The sequence below is a fragment of the Paroedura picta genome, chromosome 10, assembly GCF_049243985.1.
Source record: "Paroedura picta isolate Pp20150507F chromosome 10, Ppicta_v3.0, whole genome shotgun sequence".
Lineage (NCBI taxonomy): Eukaryota > Metazoa > Chordata > Lepidosauria > Squamata > Gekkonidae > Paroedura > Paroedura picta.
Genome location: NC_135378.1, coordinates 3,235,559 through 3,259,700, shown reverse-complemented (window position 1 = coordinate 3,259,700; position 24,142 = coordinate 3,235,559). Strand labels below are relative to the sequence as shown.

General features: G+C 47.6%; 1 protein-coding gene across 6 annotated transcripts in view; it reads right to left on the bottom strand.

Moving 5' to 3' along the window:
• SLC75A1 (solute carrier family 75 member 1) overlaps positions 1–24,142 on the bottom strand; it is a 90,913-nt gene that overhangs the window by 6,171 nt on the left and 60,600 nt on the right. For 5 of the 6 annotated variants that reach the window (XM_077301737.1, XM_077301733.1, XM_077301736.1 and 2 more), the window contains 5 exons: positions 18,437–18,625; positions 17,743–17,851; positions 11,312–11,414; positions 4,700–4,808; positions 3,683–3,773 (listed from right to left, as the gene is read on the bottom strand). In XM_077301737.1, the coding sequence (XP_077157852.1) occupies positions 3,683–3,773; positions 4,700–4,808; positions 11,312–11,414; positions 17,743–17,851; positions 18,437–18,625 (601 nt within the window). Of the gene's footprint in view, positions 1–2,668; positions 2,763–3,682; positions 3,774–4,699; positions 4,809–11,311; positions 11,415–17,742; positions 17,852–18,436; positions 18,626–24,142 lie in introns of all 6 variants that reach the window. The other variant, XR_013225083.1, reaches the window with a different exon arrangement.

Genomic DNA, 24,142 nt, shown 5'->3' with positions numbered 1-24,142 from the left:
CTGCATTCTATAAGATGCTCTCGATTCTTCGTTGCAAGTCTTCCTCCAAACTCCCGTTTTTTCCAGTGTGGCTCCTCAGTATACCAGGGGCCCAACTTAAGACGGGGGCGGAAAGGATGTCTGGGAACTCTCTCATTGATGGCGGTTTGGTTTCTCCCTGTTTTTTTGTAAAGTACACTGAATTGGCTGTTTTGACAAAGGCTGTATTTGGTTGGGACTACAGACTACTGATGTAACACTGATGTAACAGAATTGATTTTTGCTATATATTCCCTGTCATGTAAGAAGATCATAGTCTGAGGAAGGGTACTTGCACTCGAAAGCTCACGCCCTGAATAAATCTTTGTTGGTCTTAAAGGTGCCTGACTGGAGTCTGATTTTATTGTGCTACTCCAGACCAACACGGTGACCCATTTGAATCTATTCTTCTGATCTATTGTCATCCATCCACACCACCAAACTCTCTGGCCAGATGTCTGGAGGCTGTGGTGGACTGGCTCAAGCAAAGTCAGCTGAAGTTTAATCCAGCTAAGATGGAGGTTCTTCAGCTGGGCCAGCATGCCTCTGATGGGCTGCTATGACTCCCAGCTCTTGATGGAGTCCCACTGGCAACATCAGAGACTGTCAGGAGTCTGGGTGTGATTCTGGATGCCTCCTTATCTATGGAGACTCAGATCACAAATGTTTCTAGCCAGGCATTTTACCATCTCTGACAGACTTGATAGTTAGCATCTGACCTAGCCACCATGATCCATGCAAACAGTCACCACCAGGCTTGGTTACTATAACTAGGCTCTACACAAGGCTGCCCTTGAGACTGCTCCAGAAACTTCAGCTGCTCCAGAATGCAGCTGCATGGGTCCTTACTAGGTCCTGTCCTTACCCTGCTGTACTGTCTCCAGATTGGAGACTGCATGAGGTTCAAGGTTTTAGTTCTCATCCCTCAAAGAACTTTTTAAACATCAGCCAGCAAAACTTGCTTAGGATTCCCAGTCCCAAACTTGCTTAGGATTCCCAGTCCCAAACTTGCTTAGGATTCCCAGTCCCAAGACCACACTGGCCTTTCCGGGCCTGACTCCAGCCTCATGGGATGCTCTGCCAACAGAGATTTGAGCCTTGCAGGATCTCAGGCAGTTCCATAGGGCTTGTAAAACAGAAGTATTCCACCAGGCAGCCTAAAAAACCATCTGATCAGTTGGCCTCCCTGTCAGAATACACCAATGAACTCACCTGGCCCTCTTATGGTCCCCCTCTCCCCCATGACAGATGAGCAGGCAAGTAGCTTAATTCCCATTTTATTATTTATAATTTAATGTATTTATTTTAAATCTATTTTTTGCATTATGTTTTTATTCTTGCTATAATCCACCCTGAACACCGCAAGATAGGGTGGATAATCTTTAACCGCAGTATTAAATAAAAGGGTAAGGCCACCTGGGGAGGAGTTAGGGTGGGCACTGTCCAGGATAAAAACTCAGAGGGCCCAATCAGCGGCTCCTAATTGGGCCCTCCAAGTGTCCATCCAGGGCCAAGCAGCCAATGGGGAGGCGCGCAAAACGCCTTCCTATTGGCCCCTCACCAGGACAGACCAAAATTCCATTCACCCAGCCCAGTCTGGCTGCCAGTCTGCTCCTGACCACCGCAGGGAGAGGAGGTCAGCAGGGCTGCCAAGGGGGATGAGAACAGAGGCCGCGCCAGCCCTTATCGCCCCAAGGCTGTCCTAACTGTCATGTCCAACTGCAAATTGCCTCAGAACCCTGACAGAGCTGGCAGGAGGCTGCAGAGTGCTCCCCCTCCCCCCCTTCAGGCCTGCTGTGAAGGAGCCTCTGACAGCCCCTGACTGAGGGAAGGAGGCCTTTCCAAGAGCAACGCAGGGGAGCCTTAGGGGCCTTCCTTTTGAGGGGGGGGGGACTTTCCCCTTCTGCCAAACAGTTGCCTGACAGGGAGGCCACAGAAAAGCTCCTTCTCACTTAAAATACTGCTCTGCCCGGAGGTTAGACACAGCCAAGCCATGTGTCTTTCTTCTTTGCAACTCTCTGCAGATTTGAGGCCACTGCACAGCGTTATTCTGCAGAGGAAACTGGTTCTTTTGTCTCCTGTTTCATCTGCACAGCAACCCTGTGCAGTAGGCCTCAAGTCTTTCAATTCAACAACAATCTATGTGGGAAGCCTTAAATGTTTCTTCTCTACCACAACCCTGTCCAAAGTAGCCCTTTCTGCCTGGGGAGCTGATCTTTATACTCTGCAGGTGAGCTGTAATTCCAGGAGCTCTCCAGGCCACACCTGTAGGTTGGCTACCCCTGGGTTGGAAATATTCCTGGAGGTTTGGAGGTGGGACTTCAAAATCGTACAATGCGTCAGAGTCCAGCCTTCAAAGGAGACATTTTTGCCTGCAGTTGGTAGGGAGTGGTGCAGGAGTGTCCCTCCTAGCCTATGGGTTATTGCCAGCCCTTACCAGCAACTGTATGTATTCTGGGGCGCAGACAGGCAGACCAGCATCAGTCCTGTGAGTCTGGAAAGTGCAGGAAGATCTAAATAAATATTTACAGCCTGAAACTGTAAATAGAGAACAAGTAAATGTCTGGAGACACATAGTAACTGTAATGACTTATTGGCCTGGTAAATAACCTTGGCCTGGCAAATACAAAAAACAGTATAAAAATCTTACTAAGGTCAAGACTGCTGTGCACAGAGAGTCTTCCTCTTAGGGTTGCCAGCTTCCCTGTGAGGCTCGCTACCCCACCTCCCTCATGGGGAGTCTGCTATGGGGAGAGAAAGGGAAGACGATTGGAAAATGCTTTGAGACACCTGAGGCCTGCTGGGTCACTGCGGCCCATTCCCAGTTCTCTCAGATCTCTCACAACCCCACATACCTCACAGGTTGACTATTGTGGAGAGACGAATGGAAAAGGTGTTTGTAAACCGCTTTGAGACTCCTTTGAGCAATAGGGTACAAAAATCTGTTCTTCTAAGGAGCAACCATGAAAAAAGCATGTGGGCACATAACATTTTACCTACAGTGAAAACATGGGAGACAGAAGGAACAGGGTGGACACCTGTGTACTGTGACTACCCCATGTGTATTAGGGCAGAGGGGCATTTCGGTGACCCTCACACCAGAAGGGAAATGATGCAGAACTGGGAGGAATTGGTTGCCATGTAATCTTCCCCTAAGACTCCCCTAAGAGTCTCCAGTCTGATTTCCCCTTCACATATCTGAGGACATGGCTCTGGAAAGCTCATCTGTAACCACTAAGCCAAAATTCCCAAAGGTCAGTCTTCTCCCACACTCAACAAACATTCCACACCACAGGTTCTTGACACCCATATCTCCACACCCATACCCTCATTTGCCACCATGCCACCACACCCTCCCACACAACACACACATTCAAGCCCATGCCCTTACGGACTGGACAACTCCTCCCCTTCCTCTTCCCACTGCCAAGCTCTAGCACCCGTTGTATTCTTGGAGACAACGGGCTTTGCCCCTAGTATATACAATAATGATGATGATAATAATAACACCTTCTGGGAGTGCATGAGAACCATCTTTGAGTCAACATTTCCCTCAAGACTGCAGAAGAAACAGCAGCTATTGGAAGGCATAAATTGCATGGATTAATGACCTGGAGAAATCTCTGAACAAATTTCCCATATAGAGCCCATTTGAGAAACTCACCGAAGGAGTAGAGCAGCAACCCTGCACTCAAGTGCATCATGCCCCCACACCAGCCAATTAAAAGGAAAGCGGGGATTGACAATAAAATGGCCTGCAAAAGAGAGTTTGTGAATGTAATAATGATGATGATGATGATAATAATAATATAATTTTGTTTTTATAACCCTCCTTCCTGGGTAGCTCAGGGCAGTAACAACATGGTTTAAAAACAATTTGATCACATAACAAAATCAGCATATAAATCAATAAAACATGTTTATAAGTTATGGAAAGTTCCCACTGATTTAAAACTAGGGGACAATTCAAGGTCTTTGGGGGGCAGATCTTTCCATCCCAGCAGTGAAGGCAGAACTACCTGATAGTCTCTCTGTGCCTCAAGCATAGGTGGAATGGAATGGTTTTGCTGGCCCTTTAGGACCGGTGACTTTAGAGATGGTTCAGTGGACGGCTGCTGTCATGAGGGTGGAGGGGGCCAGGAGGCCACAAAGGACACTTCTGCCAGATAGAGACCTTCACTCAAAAGGAGTCATGGACCAAGGGCACAGAAGCTGGGGGGGATGAGAGGGAGTCCCTGCATATTAATTGCAGTTCTTTTGATCCTTGGGAACTGGGCGAGCTGGCCTGCCACTCCTGAACACTTCTGTCCTTCAGAACCAGGCAGACCCAGGGCCTCTACAGAGAGACACCTTGAATGGGGTTGGCCATCTTTCTCAGCAACGTCCTGTAATGTCTCCTTCATCAGCAAATCATTCCATGCCCAGATCAGTTACTTAGCTGAAGAAGGTTGGACTCATTCATGAACACAGTGGGAGGGTGCACACTGACCCAGAGCTGAGCGAAACACACCCAGAGACCCCATGCATTTGCTTCAACCTTAGAAGGTTTTCTTGTGTACAACAATGTGATGGTGAAACTGGCTTCACTACTAGAAACAGCCTTTTACATACAAGCCAAAATGAGTTGGAGCCAGTGCCCTGGTATGGTATATACATGGTATACATAATATATAATACTGACCATTTTTACAGTCTTGAGTTCATTTCCGGGCTTGATGTGACGTGTGTAGCCACCCTGGATCAAAGCCATTGTAATCCCAATTAAGAAAAACATCTTTCCTTGCTGCATCCTATTAAAGGTCCCCGCCCAAAAAAAAGAAAATAAAGAAAAGAGAAGGAAGGAAGACAGCTTGTTAATTGGATGGTAACTAGAGAAAAGTTCTGAAGGTAGCCTAAAGAGGTCTAGTGTGCAGAAACACGGACCTAACAGTCCTATTGCTTCAGAGGCATGCAGTGGGAAACTGCCTCTGTTAGTCTCGTGCCATAAAATCTCTTAGGGTCAGCTGTGACATAGTGACATTTTATGCACTCCTGGTCAAATACATTTTGCAAGTTTTTGGAACAACATAAAAACCTTCAAAGCCTGTTTGTCCAGAGAGAATTGGACATACCACGAGGATATGTCCCTTTTCTGTGAGGAGAAAAGGAAAGGTCCCCTTAGTCTACAAAAAAGCCATGCTTGGGAATGTAGGTCCTGTCTGGAAAGCCATTTGAGTTGTTTTAATAGGCACTCTCTTTTAGAGCCTAAGTACCGGAGGACCTAAAACTTGGGAAACCCATTAAATGGTCTGTTTTGCCCCCCACTTTGAAGTGCACCTTGTCAAGGGCAGACAAAACTCACAACCAGGCTTCTAGAGAAAGAAAGCTTTAATTGGAAGTAGATCGGAACAAACATCTGAAGTCAAGACTGTTCGATATCAGGGAGGCAAGCAGTTATCAGTACAATTCTCCTGCCGAAACCAGACCCGTTCCCAAGGGGAGGGGTGTCATCCTCCACCCAGGTGCCATCCCGGGCTTCCAAGGCCTTGGTCAGCCTGGCGCCCCAGGCTGCAGATAAGATGTTTACAGGGACACAGGCAACAAAGTATTACAGCAGGGAGAACACGCAGTGTGAAAGCAGAGGGATCAGAGGAGGGGGGGGGATCAAAGAGATACTACAGAGCCATAAGCATTTTGGTCACATGGGAAAGGCAGCAAGAGCACAGCACACAAAGATGGAGTCCCTCAGGTTCGGTTAAATCAATGGCAGAGAGCAGGGGACTGATCCTGACACACCTGAGGGCTGCCAGACATATCAACCTAACAGCTGACAGGTGGACCCATCAAGCTGTTAGGCTGAAATGGTTTCAAAGAAGGGGAAGCAAATCCAATCAGTGAAATGGCTGGCAGGGGTCCTTTTTACTTTCCCCCAGTTCTAAGCAGGAAGGAGGAGGAGGAGGAGAAAAGAGACAAGTTTCTCATTTTGCATATCTTTATCCTGTACAAGTTAAAAATCAGTCTTATATTTTGGAAAAACTTAATGATATTAACACTATTGTCATAAGTCAGGGGACAGATTTGAATTATTATTTCAAACTGTCCCATCTTTTCTGTTGTAATTGTTACTCATAAATTATAAAAGATGGCAAAGTTAACCAGTTTAGTCAAGAGTAAATTGCAGGAGCTCTAAGAAGCCTATTTGGATGAACAGAGAACTTCAAGAAAAAGATTGGCCAGGGAAGCCAATTGTAACAAGAAAAGATTTTTCAGTTATGTGAGGAGAAAACAAAGTAAAGGAGGCAATAGGCCCACGGTTGGGTGCAGATGGACAAACTCTAATGGAAGATGCAGAGAAAGCAGAAAGGCTTAGGGCCTATTTTACATCTGTTTCGGCACAGGTCAAAGGGTTTAGGCACATCTAGAGATGGCAGTAGATGTGTGGGGGTTTTATGGAGGACTGGAAGAGAGCAAATGTTATTCCGATCTTCAAAAAAGGGAGGAAGGATGATCTGGGAAACTACAGACCGGTGAGTCTGACCTCTGTTGTGGAGAAGATAATGGAGCAGATATTAAAGGGAGCGATATGGAGGACAATTTGGTGATCCAGGGAAGTCAGCATGGATTTTTTGACCAAGTAGCAGGTTTGCTGGATCATGGAAATTTGGTTGATGCCGTTTACTTGGAATTCAATAAAGCTTTTGAAAAGGTTCCCCATGATGTTCTGATGGATAAATTGAAGGACTGCAATCTGGATTTTCCGATAGTTAGGTGGATAGGGAATTGGTTAGTGAACTGTACTCAAAGAGTTGTTGTCAATGGTGTTTCATCAGACTGGAGGGAGGTGAATAGCGGGGTACCTCAGGGCTCGGTGCTCGGTCCGGTACTGTTTAACATATTTATTAATGATCTAGATTGGTGATCCCCAACCACCACGCTGCGGCCCGGTGCCGGGCTGCTAGGGCCCTGGCACCGGGCCGCAGCTCCCTCTCCCCGCCCCCCCGAGTAAGAAACTTCCCAGGCCACAAGCAAATCAGCCACAAAAGCGGCCAATTAGCTTGAGGCCTGGCAAGCTTCTTTTAGTGGGAGGGGGTAGAGAGAAGCAGGGCCGTGCATGCAAACGCGCATGCATGCATGCGCGGGAGTGCCGCAAATGCGTGGTTGGCTGCGCATGCGCAGCCGCGCACACGGCATGCACAGACGGGCAATCGCACTCCCCGCCGCAGCCAGTCCACAACCTCAAAAAGGTTGTGGACCACTGATCTAGATGAGGCGGTGGAGGGAATACTCATCAAGTTTGCAGATGATACCAAATTGGGAGGACTGGCAAATACTCCGGAAGATAGAGACAGAGTTCAACGAGCTCCTGCAGTGTTTTCGTATTTCTGGGATAGTCATGGATTGAGCATGCAATAGCTCTTGTTTGAGTAGCGCCCACCCTTCACATGCTCCCTTCCCTTCCTGCATTCTTGTCCATGGTATAATAATAATAAACTCATGTCTCTGAGTTTATTAAAGTTTGCCCTACAAAAATCCAATATCCGCATCTGGCTACAAGCTTTCTTTCCCCCCATCTCAAAAGGAATTCTATGAGGACATGGTCACTTCCCCCTAGGGTCTCACCTCATCCACCAACTCTTGCCTGTTGGTCAGTCAAGTCCAGTATGGCTGAACCTCTTGTAGGTTCATCTACCATTTGATTATACTGGGAGGGGTAGCAAATACAGGGGGGTTGGACTAGATGACTCATGAGGTTCCTTCCAACTTCCAATTATTCTATGATTCTTTGATTCTATGATTCTATTCCCCAGGGACAGTTTGATGCCTGCCATTTGGCCTAACAGGGCCCCTTAGGGTGTTTATGTACTTCATCAACAAGGTGTTGCATGATCTTCTGTACAGGAGGGTCTTGGTGTAGCTCAGGGGTAGTCAAACTGCGGCCCTCCAGATGTCCATGGACTACAATTCCCAGGAGCCCCTGCCAGCATTCGCTGGCAGGGGCTCCTGGGAATTGTAGTCCATGGACATCTGGAGGGCCGCAGTTTGACTACCCCTGCTCTAGGGACTCAGGATAGGTTACAACAAAGCAAGGATACATGCACCACAAGAACGATGAGGGTCTGAAATGCCCAAATCAGTACTTGTATCCTGGGGTCCTGAACCAAAAGTTTTAACTGGGAAGACTCCTTGGTTATTTAAATTATTGATCCCCAACCTGTGGGCCGCCGACCACATGTGGTCCTTCGACTAATTGGAGGTGGGCCCCGAAGGACGCCTTCTCCCCCCCCCCAGCCCTTTACAACATATTTCATTGTTGTGGCGTGTCTGTATCTTATTTTGAAGGGATGTTTAAACATTACCATAGCGATCAGAGAGCGTTAGGGCAGTGCTTGAGAGCAGAGGAGTAAACTACCCCCCCCCACCGGGCCTCAGTAAAAGGCGTTGAGTGGTCCCCAGTGAGTGGTCCCCGGCATTGAGTGGTCCCCGGTGATAAAAAGGTTGGGGACCACTGATTTAAATGGCACCTGGTTTCCAAAGCAAAGTGGTGCCACCAAATCAAAAACGTACATCCCCCAAAAATCTGAAATGCTTTTTATATTCAAATTCCCATCTAATTAGCCATACCGCTGAAGGTCAAGACCACGGTGATGAACGTAAGCCTATACAGAGTAGAATGCAATTATAAAAACATATACCAGTATTTATTAATGAAGTTCAAAACCCACCGCTTTTAGCAAAGCCTCAATAAAATCAATGCATACTCGTATAATAATGTCTCCACTGTCCAGAAGTACTTCGGTGTTACCACCTTGATCAATATCTACAATAAATACAACAGTGGTAATAGCCAGGTGGCTCACAGAATCACAGAATCATAGAGTTGGAAGGGACCATACAGGCCATCTAGCCCAACCCTCTGCTCAACGCAGGATTAGCCCTAAGCATCCTAAAGCATCCAAGAAAAGTGTGCATCCAACCTTTGCTTGAAGACTGCCAGTGAGGGGGAGCTCACCACCTCCTTAGGCAGCCTATTCCATAGGATCATACATTCTTGTATTTTAAAGACGACACAATGGACTTTGTGTTCATTGTGCTGTACAAGAGGACCGGCACAAAGCATCCTAAAGCAGGGGTAGTCAACCTGTGGTCCTCCAGATGTTCATGGACTACAATTCCCATGAGCCCCTGCCAGCAGATGGGCGGACGGACAGACAGACGGATGTGTTCTACCCTGCATAGTGTCAGGATTGTAGAATCTCTGTCATAAATTAGCTTGAGTTCCTCCATGTCAGTTATATTGTTTTATATTGCTTGGCGCCTGGCTTCTCCAGGGCCTGTATTCCTGCTGGCCATAAAAGTGAATAATCTGTTTTTGTAACCTTATCACATGTTGTGGCCTCTCGGCTGAGCCTGGGTTTGTTGTCACCTGTTCAAGGCTATGAGAATGTATTTCTGTTTTTCTTACACATGTGTCTTTTCTCTGGCTCCCCTCCCTTGGGAACTGTCAAGTTTTGAGCGGGAGAATTGTATTGATAAGCAGAAGCAAATCTGTACTCTAGTCAGATTTGACTTCTCAGTCCTTAGCGTGTAGTACTTTCCAATAAAGCTTTCTTTACTTAAGAAGCCTGTTGTGAGTTCTCTTCACGTTTGACACATAGGCTTAAGTTCATTGTTCTTGACATTTTTAGGTTCTTACCTTTTGTCTGGATTGGGATATTTTCTCCTTTCTGTTTTAGCCATACCACTGACCTAACGCCCTACCTTGCCCTCTTTTACCCACCGCTTAAGATCTACGTACCCCTGAAAACACCCAGTTTGGTCCATCGGTGACCCTTCCTTCCTGATGCTCAAGCAGGGAGAACTGAATGGTTCCGGTCCCCTTTTGTTCCCTTAATTTGGGAGCCTAGCGAAGCGTGGGAACACACCCGCCCACGCACGCACACACACACACAGAGGGGAGAAAAACGTCGATGAGGCCCTTCTACACGCTGCTGTGAGGCTCCGCAATCTGGTAGCGGCCGCAAAGCGACCGAGATCCAGTAGCCGGAACATATGGAGGCCTCTCAAAAAATGGCCATATTTACATGTCTGTTTCTGTGTAATGAATGGAAAGAGAGACCCACTGCTATAATAGGAGCTTCTATAGAGGAGACTAATTGATGCCATATGTCTGAGTAAATTGCTAAACCAGATGTACCCTTTTTTGGGAGGAGGGGGGAATAAATGTTCCTGTTTTTCCCTCCCAAAAGCATCTTTGGGAGGAGAGGGGGGTGAGAAATGAGCCACAGTACAAAGCCACTGACTAGATGAAGGAAGGAAGATCTAGACCCCCCCCCCTCCATGGAGCTACTATCAGCAGATTAAAGAGTAAAGATCCACCACTCTGTCCACCCTTGGGTCTATCATTGCATAGAATTGGTTGCTTCTTTGCCACGGAGCATCTTAGAGATTATGTATAGATTGTATAGATTGCTGTGTTTTAGTGGTTGGGTTTTAAACTGTTTTACGGGAATTGTATGGGGGTTTTATGGTCATTGTTATCCGCCACAAGCCTTCGCGGGAGTGGAGGGCCACAAATTCAATAAATAAATAATATACTCAAGAGTACCTGTAGCAGTGGTTCTCAACTTTGGGGTCGGCACCCAAATTGGGGTCACCTGGTCCCTTCCTCAGGGTTGCCAGGTTGGTGGCAGCAGCTGCAGCTGTGGCAGTGGTAGAGGGCAACTGCAGCAAGCAGAGGTGGGTGGTGCTGGCAGGTGACGTTGGCAGGTGGGCGGATAACATGCGGCACAGCCGCAGAAGCTGCCTGCCGGGAGAAGGTCTCTGCGCAGTGGGGCTCTGGGCACAAGTAGGCAGTGGTGACACAGCGAGATGCAGAGGGCTCTGCAGCAACACTGGGGGGCTGGGTCAGTGTGGGGCTGCCGAGACTGGTCTTGAAGAACACCAGCAGGCTCCGAGAAGGAAGAGCCGCCACCGCCACTGGCCAAATCCTCCTGCAGGAGCTTCTGCTGGTGCCCGCCCACCTCCCGAGGGCCTGACAAGGGCACCTTGCATCCCCTCGGCTTCTGCTGCCACCTTCATGCCACCTCAAAAACCTTGGGGCACACGCAGGCACACCCCTGCTGTTGGGTTTGCGGCATTACGGAGGTTGAGAACCGCTGCCCTATAGGAACATATTAAGCTGGGGAGGGTGGTCTTGCAACACCTAAAGAAAAACCACCTTTATGCCAAACTTTCTAACAACCAGAATAGCAATAATAATAAAGAAATCATTAAATAGATATGGAAGTGTGCATAAAATAAATATGGAAATTACCTGCTGAACTGAAAGTGTTGATGGACCAGAAAACTCAGAGTGAATTCCAGACCAGAGAACAGGAAGAGATAAAGGAAATACACCAGACCTAAGATCCTGATATCTGTTGAAACAATATAACATTCAAATACTATCATAATATTTACATAGGAAGTTTGCAACGCAATGCATTTCTGTCCCTGTTCCCCTCTTGGGACTTCCTGTTCTCCTCTATCAATCTTCCCAAGATATTTAGCATCAACCCTTTACCAGTACTAGCCACAGTTAATTCTAATTGTGCTTCTCTTAACCAGGGTTTGCTAATTCAGCCTTGAATGCAAACACTAAGAAGAGGATCCCAATCACCATTTCTGTAGAGATAATATTAGACCATGATTAAGACTGGCAAGAGAAGTAGAGTGGAGGGGATTTGTACTAGGAAGGGAAGGGTGGTGGTGGTCATGCATCCTTGAAAAATGTTCCCACATTCAGCTCTGATTTGTAGGGAATTTGTTACATAAGAATCAGACTTCAAAGAAATGTGACTATGGAAATTAATCCATCCTGCCTTGAATGACATTCAGGAATTGTGTCTGACATTTTATATACACCTTAGAGGACTACAAATGTTCAAATTACACAAATTATGTTATAAACTCTCCCTGTACAGTCCTGCCAAGGAAGCCTTGAGCTTTTAAATGCTGGTTAATTTCTCCAGGAATTAAGAATCTCAGGACTTGGCAACCACAGAATCCCACTGACACCGGGGGAAAAAAACAAAATTGCACTTACCTATAACTGTTGTTCATTGATATCTTCCATGCAGACACAAATTTAGACTGTTCTTGCACAGGCCATTTTCTTTCTAGCTCAAAAACTCCAAAGGGAGGGGCACCCCAATCTTTTTGGAGCTAATACATGTACTGTATTCCTGCTCAACTCATCATGCAGAGATCCATGCAATGGTCACCTCCAGACTAGACTACTGTAACTCGCTCTACGCGGGCCTGCCCTTGTCTTTGACCTGGAAGTTACAATTGGTACAGAATACGGCTGCTAGGGTCCTCACTAGAACACCTTGGAGGGCCCACATTCAGCCTTTTTTACCGCTGCATCACACTGCCTGCTCATGTTTAGTTTACAATCCACAAGTACCCCAAGGTCTCGTTCACACACTGTGTTACCTAGAAGCGTATCCCCCATCCAGTAGGCATGCTTTTCATTTTTCTGACCCAGATGCAGAACTTTAGACTTATCTTTATTAAATTGCATCTTGTTCTCACTTGCCCATTTTTCTATTGTGTTCAGATCTTGCTCTCTTCCAGTTCTCTGGGACATCTCCAGTCCTTAAAGAGGTCCCGAAGATGATGGACAAGGGCTGTGCAAGTTCTCTGGAAAGTTCTTTGAACACTCTCAGGTGCATTTCATCCGGCCCAGGGGATTTGAACTCATCCAGTGCAGCTAAATACCTCTCGAGAACCTCTCTATCCATGTTAACCTGCCACCCAGACACTATCCTTTGGCTACGGCCATCTCTAGATGTGCCTAAACACTTTGACCAGTGTGAAAAAACAGATGTAAAATAGGCACTAAGCCTTTCTGCTTTCTCTGCATCTTCCGTTATAGTTTGTTCATCCGCACCCAACAGTGGGCCTATTGCCTCCTTTACTTTACGTTTGCTCCTCACATAACTGAAAATTTTTATTATTATTATTATTATTATTATTATTATTATTATTATTATTATTATTATTATTATTATTATTATTATATTTCGATTTATTGCCCGCCACTCCCTTACGGCTCGTGGCGGGTTACAACATTTTAAAAACCCCAATAAAATCCATTAAAATCCCTCAACAACAATTACAACAATTTTCTTGTTACATTGGGCTTCCCTGGCCAATCTTGTATCCTGGAGGAAGGAAATTTTCCCCAGATACCTTCACAGATACCTTAATTTGAACCGCTGGCAGTGCCAGCTAAGAACTCCTCGGCCTGTCACCAGGTGGGTGGTGAGGGAAAGGTAGCCATGCTGCTGGCTGCTCCACAAGTCAGTCATGAAGTGCATGGTGCACCCTTTTGTTTTGGACAGCTCAGCCTTCACCATTTTTACCATGGACTAGTACATGGAAGGAACCATATGGCGACTTATAGTCCTACAGGACAGAATGGAATACTGCAGTGCAAGGTGATGCAACAGCCTGCAAATCCCTCTGTCCTCCACAGGCAAAACAGTAGAGTTAATCTGCTGTAGGTGCCGGCAGAGAGTGGAAGAGGAAAGGTCGCTTGGCTCTGTCCCACGGCGCATGTAGGCCTAGCAAATCCTGCACTCTATGACAGAGGAGTCACTGGGAATCATGGAAGTGGTCTCACAACTATGGTTGAAACCTGGGACCTAGTCTTGGACTGTGAGCTGGTCTAAGAGGCTGGTCTAAGAGGCTGTGAATGAAGGGCACCGATAGTGCTTGAGGATGGGCCCAAAGGTGTGTTTGATGCAGCTGTAGACATAGTAGCTTGTGATGTGGAGGGGCTAGATGTTCTCCAATCCTCATCCCCCAATGCTGCAGACTCAGGTTCCTCCTCCAGAAAAAGCGTAATCAACTGCTGCCCTTTGCACTCAGCTAGGCTCCAATTGACAGGCTCTAAGGGAATGGAAATGCATAGATGGGTATGATAAGGGACCAAAATGGTAGGGACCTCACAGAAGCAGAAGAGATTTAAAAAGGTGGCAAAATTATACAGAAGAACTATACAAGAGCAAGCTTAACATCCCTGATAACCACAGTGGGGAAGTTACTGACTTGGAGCCAGACATCCTGGAATGTGAAGTCAAATGGGTCTTAGGAAGTCTGAGCAACAATAAAGCTAGTGGTGGTGACAGCATTCCAGTTGAACTATTCAAAATCTTTTAATAAAGATGCAGTAAAAGTGCTACACTCGATGTGCCAGCAAATTTGGAAAACTCAACAATGGCCACAGGACTGGAAAAGGTCAGTTTACATTCCAATCCCAAAGAAGGGCAATGCCAAAGAATGTTCAAACTACCGCACTATTGCACTCATTTCTCATGCTAGCAAAGTTATGCTCAAAATTTTACGAGCTAGGCTCCAGCAATATGTGGACCGAGAACTTCCAGAAGTACAGGCAGGATTTCGAAGAGGCAGAGGAACTAGAGATCAAATTGCCAACATACGCTGGATCATGGAGAAAGCTAGCGAGTTCCAGAAGAACATCTACTTCTGCTTCATTGATTATGCTAAAGCCTTTGATTGTGTGGAGCACAACAAATTGTGGCAAGTTCTTAAAGAGATGGGAATACCAGAGCATCTTATTTGTCTCTTGAGAAACTTATATGCAGGTCAAGAAGAAACAGTGAGAACTGAACATGGAATCACTGATTGGTTCAAAATTGAGAAAGGAGTTCGGCAAGGCTGTATACCTGTGGGCTGGCCTGTGGCCATTGCCTATTTAACTTGTATGCGGAGCACATCATGAGAAAGGTGGGGTTAGAGGAGTCACAAATTGGGATCAAGATTGCAGGGAGAAATATCAACAACCTCAGATATGCAGATGATACCACTCTAATGGCAGAAAGTGAAGAGGAACTAAAGAGCCTGTTGATGCGGGTGAAGGAGGAGAGTACAAAAGTTGGCTTGAAACTCAACATCAAGAAAACTAAGATCATGGCATCCGGCCCTCTCAATTCCTGGCAAATAGATGGGGAAGAAATGGAGATAGTGACAGATTTTATTTTCCTGGGCTCCAAGATCACTGCAGATGAGGACTGCAGCAAAGAAATTAAAAGACACTTGCTCCTGGGGAGGAAAGCTATGGCAAATCTAGACAGCATCCTAAAAAGCAGAGACATCACCCTGCCAACAAAAGTGCGTTTAGTCAAGGCTATTTTATTCCCAGTTGCAATGTATGGCTGCAAAAGTTGGACCATAAGGAAGGGCGAGCGTCAAAGAATTGAGGCTTTTGAACTCAGGTGCTGGAGAAGACTCTTGCGAGTCCCTTGGACCAGTGGTCCCCAACCTGCGGGCCACGGCCTGGTGCCGGGCTGCGAAGGCCATGGTGCTGGGCCGCGGCTCCCTCTCCCCGCCCCCCCCCCCGCAGTAAAAAACTTCCCAGGCCGCAAACTTGCGGCCCGGGAAGCTTCTTACTGCGGGAGGGTGGGGAGAGGGAATCAGGGCCGGCCGTGCCCATGTGGGTGCAGCCCGATGCGTGGGGGCGGCCCGCGGGCGCGGCCCACGAGTGCGGCCCGATGCGTTGCCGCGGCCCGTTGTGCGGGCGCGGCACGCAAGCGCGGCCCGATGCGCGGGCGCTGGCCGCAAGTGCGGCCCGATGCGCGGGCACAGCCCGCTCGGGTCGCGCCCCGATGCCCTGCCGGTCCCCAACCTCAGAAAGGTTGGGGACCACTGCCTTGGACTGCAAGGTGAACAAACCTGTCAGTCCTAGAGGAGATCAACCCGGACTGCTCCTTAGAAGGCCAGATCCTGAAGATGAAACTCAAATACTTTGGCCACCTCATGAGAAGGAAGGACTCCCTGGAGAAGAGCCTAATGCTGGGAGCGATCGAGGGCAAAAGAAGAAGGGGACGACAGAGAATGAACTGGCTGGATGGAGTCACTGAAGCAGTTGGTGCGAGCTTAAATGGACTCCGGGGAATGGTAGAGGACAGGAAGGCCTGGAGGATCATTGTCCATGGGGTCGCGATGGGTCGGACACGACTTCGCACCTAACAACAACAAGGGAGTGGGGGTTTGAATGCCAGCAAGAAATGAACAGCCAAAGACCCACAGACAAATCTGTTCTCTCTAAACCCTCCACCTAAACCACTCTATTCCCCTCAAATTCTCTCCATCAGCTATGCAAGTCTCCTCCCTCTCTCATTCACCCTCTCCTAATGAGAGTAAAAGAAAGCAATGAGCCCTCCTGTGGCCCCAAAGAGTATATATGACAAGGCATTCCCACTGAAACCAAAGGCTTCCCACTAAAGCCACTACTCTTGGCTTAAGAGGATGCCAATAAAGCTAAACGGGTAGCCATTGGAGTAGCCACAGAAACCAAAAGACAACCCTCCCAAGCCCTGTCTATGCAGGAAGAGAGATTTGCATATGTGTGCCGAGGGAAGAAACTCTGCCCCTCCCAAAGACCAGAAATACCACATGCCCATATGTGGTTGTGTGCTGTCAATGGGGGCGTGGCCAGACAAGCCCTGGTTCGTGACCCACAAACTACTCCAATTAATAGGTTGACGGAGACCTGTGGGCTGGCCTGTGGCCATCTCTACTTGCCACAGCACTGAGAAAGCTGTTCTGACCAAGTAGTCATATCAGGGCTCTCTCACAGGGTGTCTGTTGTGGGGAGAGGAAAGGGAAGTTGATTTTAAGCCATTCTAAGACTCCTTCTAGTAGAGAAAAGTGGCATATAAGAACCAACTCGTCTTCTTCTTCAGTACTATCAGGGCTCTCTCAGCCTCCCCTCCCTCACAGGGTGTCATTTATGGGGAGAGGAAAGGGAAGGTGATTGTCAGCAGCTTTGAGACTCCTTCTTTTTCTAAAGGATCTTCTATATCCAGGGTTCATAATATTGCTTAAGCATGGCATTGGATCAACCCTGATGAGTTGATCTTTCCTAAAAAGTGGCCAGTATTCTGTTAAGGTCGTGTTGCCTCTCTCTCTGTCACCTTGTCTTAAGAAGTTCTTTTGGCTTGTCATATCCCAAGGCCTGAATAAGTTGGTATGAGAGGCTGTAGGAGCCCAGCTTTTTAGTGAGTGCAGTTTGTCATGGTGTGGCATAAGTATCTTCAAACAGCCCCGTTGAATTAAAGATTATCGGCATCTGTATTTAGCAAGCTGGTTCTCTGAGGGAAAGGACTGAGGAACTGAGGGAAAGGGGTGCCTGCCAATGGAGCACATGCTGCACTGGACTGGAATTCCACACGTGTCAGCTCTGGAAAAGGGTAGGTGCCCCCCTCTGGGGTTTTTGAGCTGGAAAGAAAATATCCCATGGCTGACCTGCACAAGCACAGTCCCAATGTGCGGCTACAGGAGACGATGGAAGTTGAAACGCATTTCTTTTAGCTGGAAGCCTGTGTACACGGGGGGACAGAGGCATGCTGCAAATTTGAGAGTATGCCAGTAGGTCAGTTCTTTACATGTAAGGATATATCCCCCTGAATACTTTATGTAATAATTGTTCACCAATGCAGACGGTCAACCAAGTGGCCTACCCCAGGGCACATGCAAAGCAGGGGCTATTTATCAATGTGTAACACAAACCAAGTTGCTTATAATAGGGACCAAGAAATGGCAGCAGCCATGTGGCCAAGGCAATATCTCCAGGAAAGAGCTTGCACTGATTACAGGCCTGGGCATGGAGAAGAAGAAGAATGTGGGGATATTCAAATGGATTCATAATATAGCATTGAAAGCTGGAGGACTTGCTCTTTCTCGAAGGGGGGTCCATTCTGTGGCTCACTGCAGCGAACTGGAACAAAGCCCAGGGACTGAGGAGGCAAATGACTGACTGAAAGCCAGATGACACAGATGACACCTAAGAAGAGAAAGACATCTCTGTGGTCAAAGGGATCATGGCACAGAAAAGAGATACTGGCAAGGAAATCCCTGATCCTAAACACAGACCACAAAATGCTTCCAATGGAAGTTCCTGCATATTCTGAATACATCTATGTATATACCAATAAGGTGCCCAGAACCTAAGGTCAGCATTGACAAACTTGTCCTTGAAGTCAGTTGTGTCATGTCAGCCCTGAGTGGCCAGGGGGAAAATCTTATAGTATATACATAAGGTAAAGGTAAAGGTATCCCCTGTGCAAGCACCGAGTCATGTCTGACCCTTGGGCCAATAAGCGCTTCCACCCTTCCTGCAAAAGAAACAAGAAGCACCAGGAAAAGCACCATTCAGTCCTCTTGGGCTCCTCCATCACATTTTGTGCCAACACTTGGGTGCTCCATTTCAAGGGGCTCCTTCATAAGAACTCCCTAACAGACTGACCCTTTTCTCTGTAAGAGGGCTGCAGACTCACAGGGGGTCCAGCACACAAAGGGGCATCTTTGTAGTCATTTAAAATGCAGGCTCTCCATTCCTTATTCTGTAAATATTTCATAAATTCCTTACCCGTTTTTCTTTGGGGAGTGTCTCTGGTAACAAGAAGAAAATGAAGGCCAGATCAGTGACTGCAAACATGACAGCAAATAGAGCTGACCAAACATAGAAGATTTCTCCCTTCTCTGTCTCCATGGCCAGGTATGCGCCGAGCATGGGACCCACAGTGAAGCCCAGGGAGAAGGCCACACCAATCATTGCCTGTTGGAAAACAGGGAAAACTGACACGGACTGTCTGAAGTAAGATTAGGCAGCAGCAATCCACATTTGTTTTATTAGTAAAGGTTAATGTCTGGTTGGAAACATAGGCTGCGGGGAACAGAAATTAAGCATGAATTGTCTGTCGGATTTGGCCATCCCATCCAGTTGCATTTGGATTCCAGTGGGCTAAAGACAGAGGGAAGCCCACAAGGAGGTCCTGCTCTCCTTTGCTGCAGCCTTCTGATTGTTGTTGTTTATAGGCCACCTTCCTCCGAGATGGCCTAGAGGGAGTCACAGGATGGACATTCCGTAAAAATGAAACAGAATTTGCATTGTAGAACCAACCAGAAATTTAAAAAAAACAGAAGCAAAGAAAATTGTTAATATTACACCTTAAGTGATGTAAAATTACACAGCAGGGTCCTAGGCTGATTCTACACTTACTTTGTATTATTATTATTATTATTATTATTATTATTATTATTATTATTATTATTATTATTATTATTATTATTCGATTTATTGCCCGCCACTCCCTTGTGGCTCGTGGCGGGTTACAACATTCTAAAACCCCCATAAAATCAATTAAAATCCATTAACAACAACTACAATCCAACAATTATTAGTTAGCAAGCTAACATGGCAAGATCGGCTAGTCAACTTCCCACTCCCCATACTAGCAGGTGGAGAGGGGATACTGTTACTGGAGAGGGGATACTGATGGTACCTATCCCCAATCCCAATCCCAGGTCCCGGGGGGGCATAGATGTTAGCCTTGGCCTCAACCATAAACCTGGCGGAAGAGCTCCGTCTTGCAGGCCCTGCAGAACGATGGAAGATCCCGCAGCTCTCCCGGGAGCTCATTCCACCAGGCAGGGGCCAGGACCGAAAAGGCCCTGGCCCTGGTCGAGGCCAGGCATGCTTCCCTAGGGCCGGGAACGACCAACAGATTTTCTCCCGCAGAACGTAAGGCTCTGCGGGGGGCATAGGGCGATAGGCAGGTATGTGGGTCCCAACTTGCGTAAAGCCTTGAAGGTTAAAACCAAAACTTTGAACCGGATCCGGGCAGCAATTGGCAACCAGTGCAGCTGCCTCAGCACTGGCTGGATGTGGGCCCTCCAAGGCGTACCAGTTTATTCCGTTGTGGATCCTATTGAATTCAGATTGATTTGGACTCGGGTCTTCCTCTATCCCCCCTCCCCATTTAAAGAGAAATGTGTTCAGCACGTGATTAGGGAAGCTCAGAAGTAGGGGGGAGCCAAGTACAGCAGAAGCCTCTTTCTTTTTTTTCCTTAATGGGGGGGGGGAGGATTGGAGACAGCAAAGGAGGGGGAATAAATCCAAGAAGAAAATCTCTGCTGAGAGAAGTTAGAGTAGGGGTAGTCAAACTGCAGCCCTCCAGATGTCCATGGACTACTTCTGGCAGGGGCTCATGGGAATTGTAGACCATGGACATCTGGAGGGCCACAGTTTGACTGGATCTGAGTTAGAGCTTCCCCTTTAAGGGCTTCCGCTTTGCAGGCTGGGAACAAGGAAGCCTTTGAACTGTCACGCTGGCCAATCAGGGCTTTTCTACAGTGTTGGAGGCTCGAGGCACCTCGTTAGTTCAGGGCAAGCACCTTTACTCATACCAATTTTTCAAATATTGAGGGTTATATCCACTCCAGGATATTGCGGGGGAAAGGTTGTTGCTTGTTGCAGAGGGGAAATTTAAATCACCAAAAATAAAAATGGAAATCACATTCAGTGTAGACAGCAGGCACTGAATCGACCTGGGATTGGAATAAAAGCTCCGTGCAGATTCAGCCTTAGTCTCAGCACACTACACATGTTATTCCAGACCACAGGGCCTAATAATTTGTCCCAGTAACTTTGGGGACCATTTTGTACAGTGCTGCCATATTATCTGTGCAGAAAAGCCCTGAAGCCTTCAATGTTGCACAGGTTTTGGAAAGCCAGGAGAAAGGGATCATTCCTGACCTCCTTGGGCAGGCTGTTCCAGATGATGGGGGCCACAATGGAGAAGGCTGTTAATCTTGCCCATTTGCAGAAGAATCTGAAGAATACTTTGCTCAGAGCAAAGTTAACATGGGGATCACAGGGGGAGAGATAGTCTTGCAGATATGAAGGTCCATGGCCATAATGCCTTTGTATGTGATAGCCAATACCTTCAATTGAGCCTGGTAACAGATGGGCAACCAGTGGAGTGACTGCAGAATGGAAGTAGAAGGCATGCAGCATCTAGCCCTTGAAAACTTTGAAGCATTCTGCACCAGATAGGGTGTGTAAACTGAATTTGAGGGGAGACCAGTGGACACATTACAGTAGTCTAGTTTTGGTACTCAGGGACTAGCACTTTTATGCTCAGTCTGTCTGATGTTGTGCAGTATCTGGTTGATTATGCTTGCTCTGAAGAACCTTTTAGAAAAGGCAATTTGGATCTGGCATGCTTGACTGAGAGCTGGCTGGATGAGGATGAGGGGGCAGCTCTCACTCAGCAGACTCCCCCAGGATACTTGGTCCTTTATCAGTCACCAACAGGAAGTTGGGGAAGGAGGAAAATCGCATCCGAGATCCTTTCTCCTACGATAGGCTTCCTGCACCAGATGTCACCGGCACTGAATGTGTAGGCCTGGCATGGGCTGTCAGGAAAATGGTGGGATTCTTGCCAGTTTCTCATCTGCCCAGCTTGCTAGCTGAATCTCCACTGAAGTTGGCTGAAGCAGTGGTGGACTGGGCCTTTATGGGGGATTTTAATGTCCACACTGATACTGCCTTGTTTTGTGTCTCTTTGAGCTTCATGCCCTGCATGGCATTGCTGGGACTCAGGTCATATTGGCCCTCATGCACCGAGCAGGCTACACCCTGGATCTGACCTCTTATGCAGGGCCTGAACTGGATTCAGTGGCAAGTAGTGTTACTGGGTCCCACTCTCCCAGGCAAATTTTGACAGGGTTCCCTCAGCTGTTCAGCCTACTACCTGTTCCTTGGTTCCCTGCCCTTCTTGGTGGGTGAAAGCCTCGAGGAAAAGGCTCTCACATCTCTCACTCTCCCAGAACTCTCTCTCTCTAGCTTCCTCAAGGAGGCAATGACACCTCTCCTGGAAAAGACATTGTTAGATTTATCTATTTCTTTAGTATATATACTAGGGACAAAGCCCGTTGTCTCCAAGAATACAACGGGCGCTAGAGCTTGGCAGTGGGAAGAGGAAGGGGAGGAGTTGTCCAGTCTGTAAGGGCATGGGGTTGTCATGTGTGTTGTGTGGGAGGTTGTGGTGGCATTGTGGCAAATGAGGCCATGGGTGTAGAGATATGGGTGTCAAGAACCTGTGGTGTGAAATGTTCGTTGATTGTGGGAGAGGACTGACCTTTGGGAATTGTGGCATAGTGGTTACAGATGAGCTTTCCAGAGCCATGTCCTCAGATATGTGAAGGGAAAATCAGACTGGAGACTCTTCTTAGGGGAAGATTACATGGCAACCAATTCCCCCCAGTTCTGCGTCATTTCCCTTCTTGTGTGAATTAGGCCACATTCACCGAAATGCCCCTCTGCCCTAATACACATAGGGTAGTCACAGTACACAGGTGTCCACCCTGTTCCTTCTGCCTCCCATATTTTCACTGTTGGTAAAATGTTATGTGCCCACATGCTTCTTTCATGGTTGCTCCTTAGAAGAACGGATTTTTGTACCCTATTGCTTACTACCCAAAGGAGTCTCAAAACGGTTTACAAACACCTTTTCCATTAGTCTCTCCACAATAGTCAACCTGTGAGGTATGTAGGGTTGTGAGAGATCTGAGAGAACTGGGAATGGGCCGCAGTGACCCAGCAGGCCTCAGGTGTCTCAAAGCATTTTCCAATCGTCTACCCCTTCTCTCCCCATACCAGACTCCCCATGAGGGAGGTGGGGTAGCGAGCCTCGCAGGGAAGCTGGCAACCCTAAGAGGAAGATTCTCTTGTGCACAGCAGTCTTGACCTTAGTAAGATTTTTTATACTGTTTTTTTTTTATTTGCCAGGCCAAGGTTATTTGCCAGTTACTATTTCAGTTACTATGTTTCTCCAGACATTTACTTGTTCTCTATTTAGTTTCAGGCTGTAAATATTTATTTAGATCTTCCTGCACTTTCCAGACTCACAGGACTGATGCTGGTCTGCCTGTCTGCACCCCAGAATACAAACAGTTGCTGGTAACGGCTGGCCATAACCCATAGGCCAGGAGGGATACTCCTGCACCACTCCCTACCAACTGCAGGCAAAAATGGCTCCTTTGAAGGCTGGACTCTGAGGCATTGTACGATTTTGAAGTCCCACCTCCAAACCTCCAGGAATATTTCCAACCCAGGGGTAGCCAACCTACAGGTGTGGCCTGGAGAGCTCCTGGAATTACAGCTCACCTGCAGAGTATAAAGATCAGCTCCCCAGGCAGAAAGGGCTACTTTGGAGAGGGTTGTGGTAGAGAAGAAACATTTAAGGCTTCCCACAAAGGTTGTTGTTGAATTGAAAGACTTGAGGCCTACTGCACAGGGTTGTTGTGCAGATGAAACAGGAGACAAAAGAGTCAGTTTCCTCTGCAGAATAACGCTGTGCAGTGGCCTCAAATCTGCAGAGTTGCAAAGAAGAAAGACACATGGCTTGGCTGTGTCTAACCCCCGGCCAGAGCAGTATTTTAAGTGAGAAGGGGCTTTTCTGTGGCCTCCCTGTCAGCCAACTGTTTGGCAGAAGGGGAAAGTTCCCCCCTCCTCAAAAGGAAGGCCCTCAGGCTCCCCTGCGTTGCTCTTGGAAAGGCCTCCTTCCCTCAGTCAGGGCCTGTCAGAGGCTCCTTCCCAGCAGGCCTGAAGGGAGGGGGAGGGAGGGAGCGCACTCTGCAGCCTCCTTCCAGCTCTGTCTGGGCTCTGAGGCCATTTGCAGTTGGACATGGCAGTTAGGACAGCCTTGGGGCGAAAAGGGCTGGCGCAGCCTGTACAAGCCTCTGTTCCCATCCCCCTTGGCAGCCCTACTGACCTCCTCTCCCTGCGGTGGTCAGGAGCAGACTGGCAGCCAGACTGGGCTGGGTGAATGGAATTTTCGTCTGTCCTGGTGAGGGGCCAATAGGAAGGCACTTTGCGCGCCTCCCCATTGGCTGCTTGGCCCTGGATGGACACTCGGAGGGCCCAATCAGGAGCCGCGAAGTTTTTATCTGTCCTGTTTTTATCCTGGACAGGGCCCGCCCTAACTCCTCCCCAGGTGGCCTTACTCTTTTATTTAATAGGACCCTGTCCTATTTAAAGATATGGCCCTCCCCTGAGATTCAGGATGGTTTACATAAAACATAGTACATGGAACTTAGTTTTCTATAACAACAATAATAATAACTTTAACAGGGAAACTGGTGCAAACAGGTCCAGGGAAGAATGCATGGATGGATTTCTGTGTGGGCGGGAGCAGGGGCCCTGTGGATGTTGTTGGTTATGCCTGGTCTCAACCAAATGCCTGGTGGAAGAGCTCCCTTTTGCAGGCCCTGCAGAACTGCTTTAGCT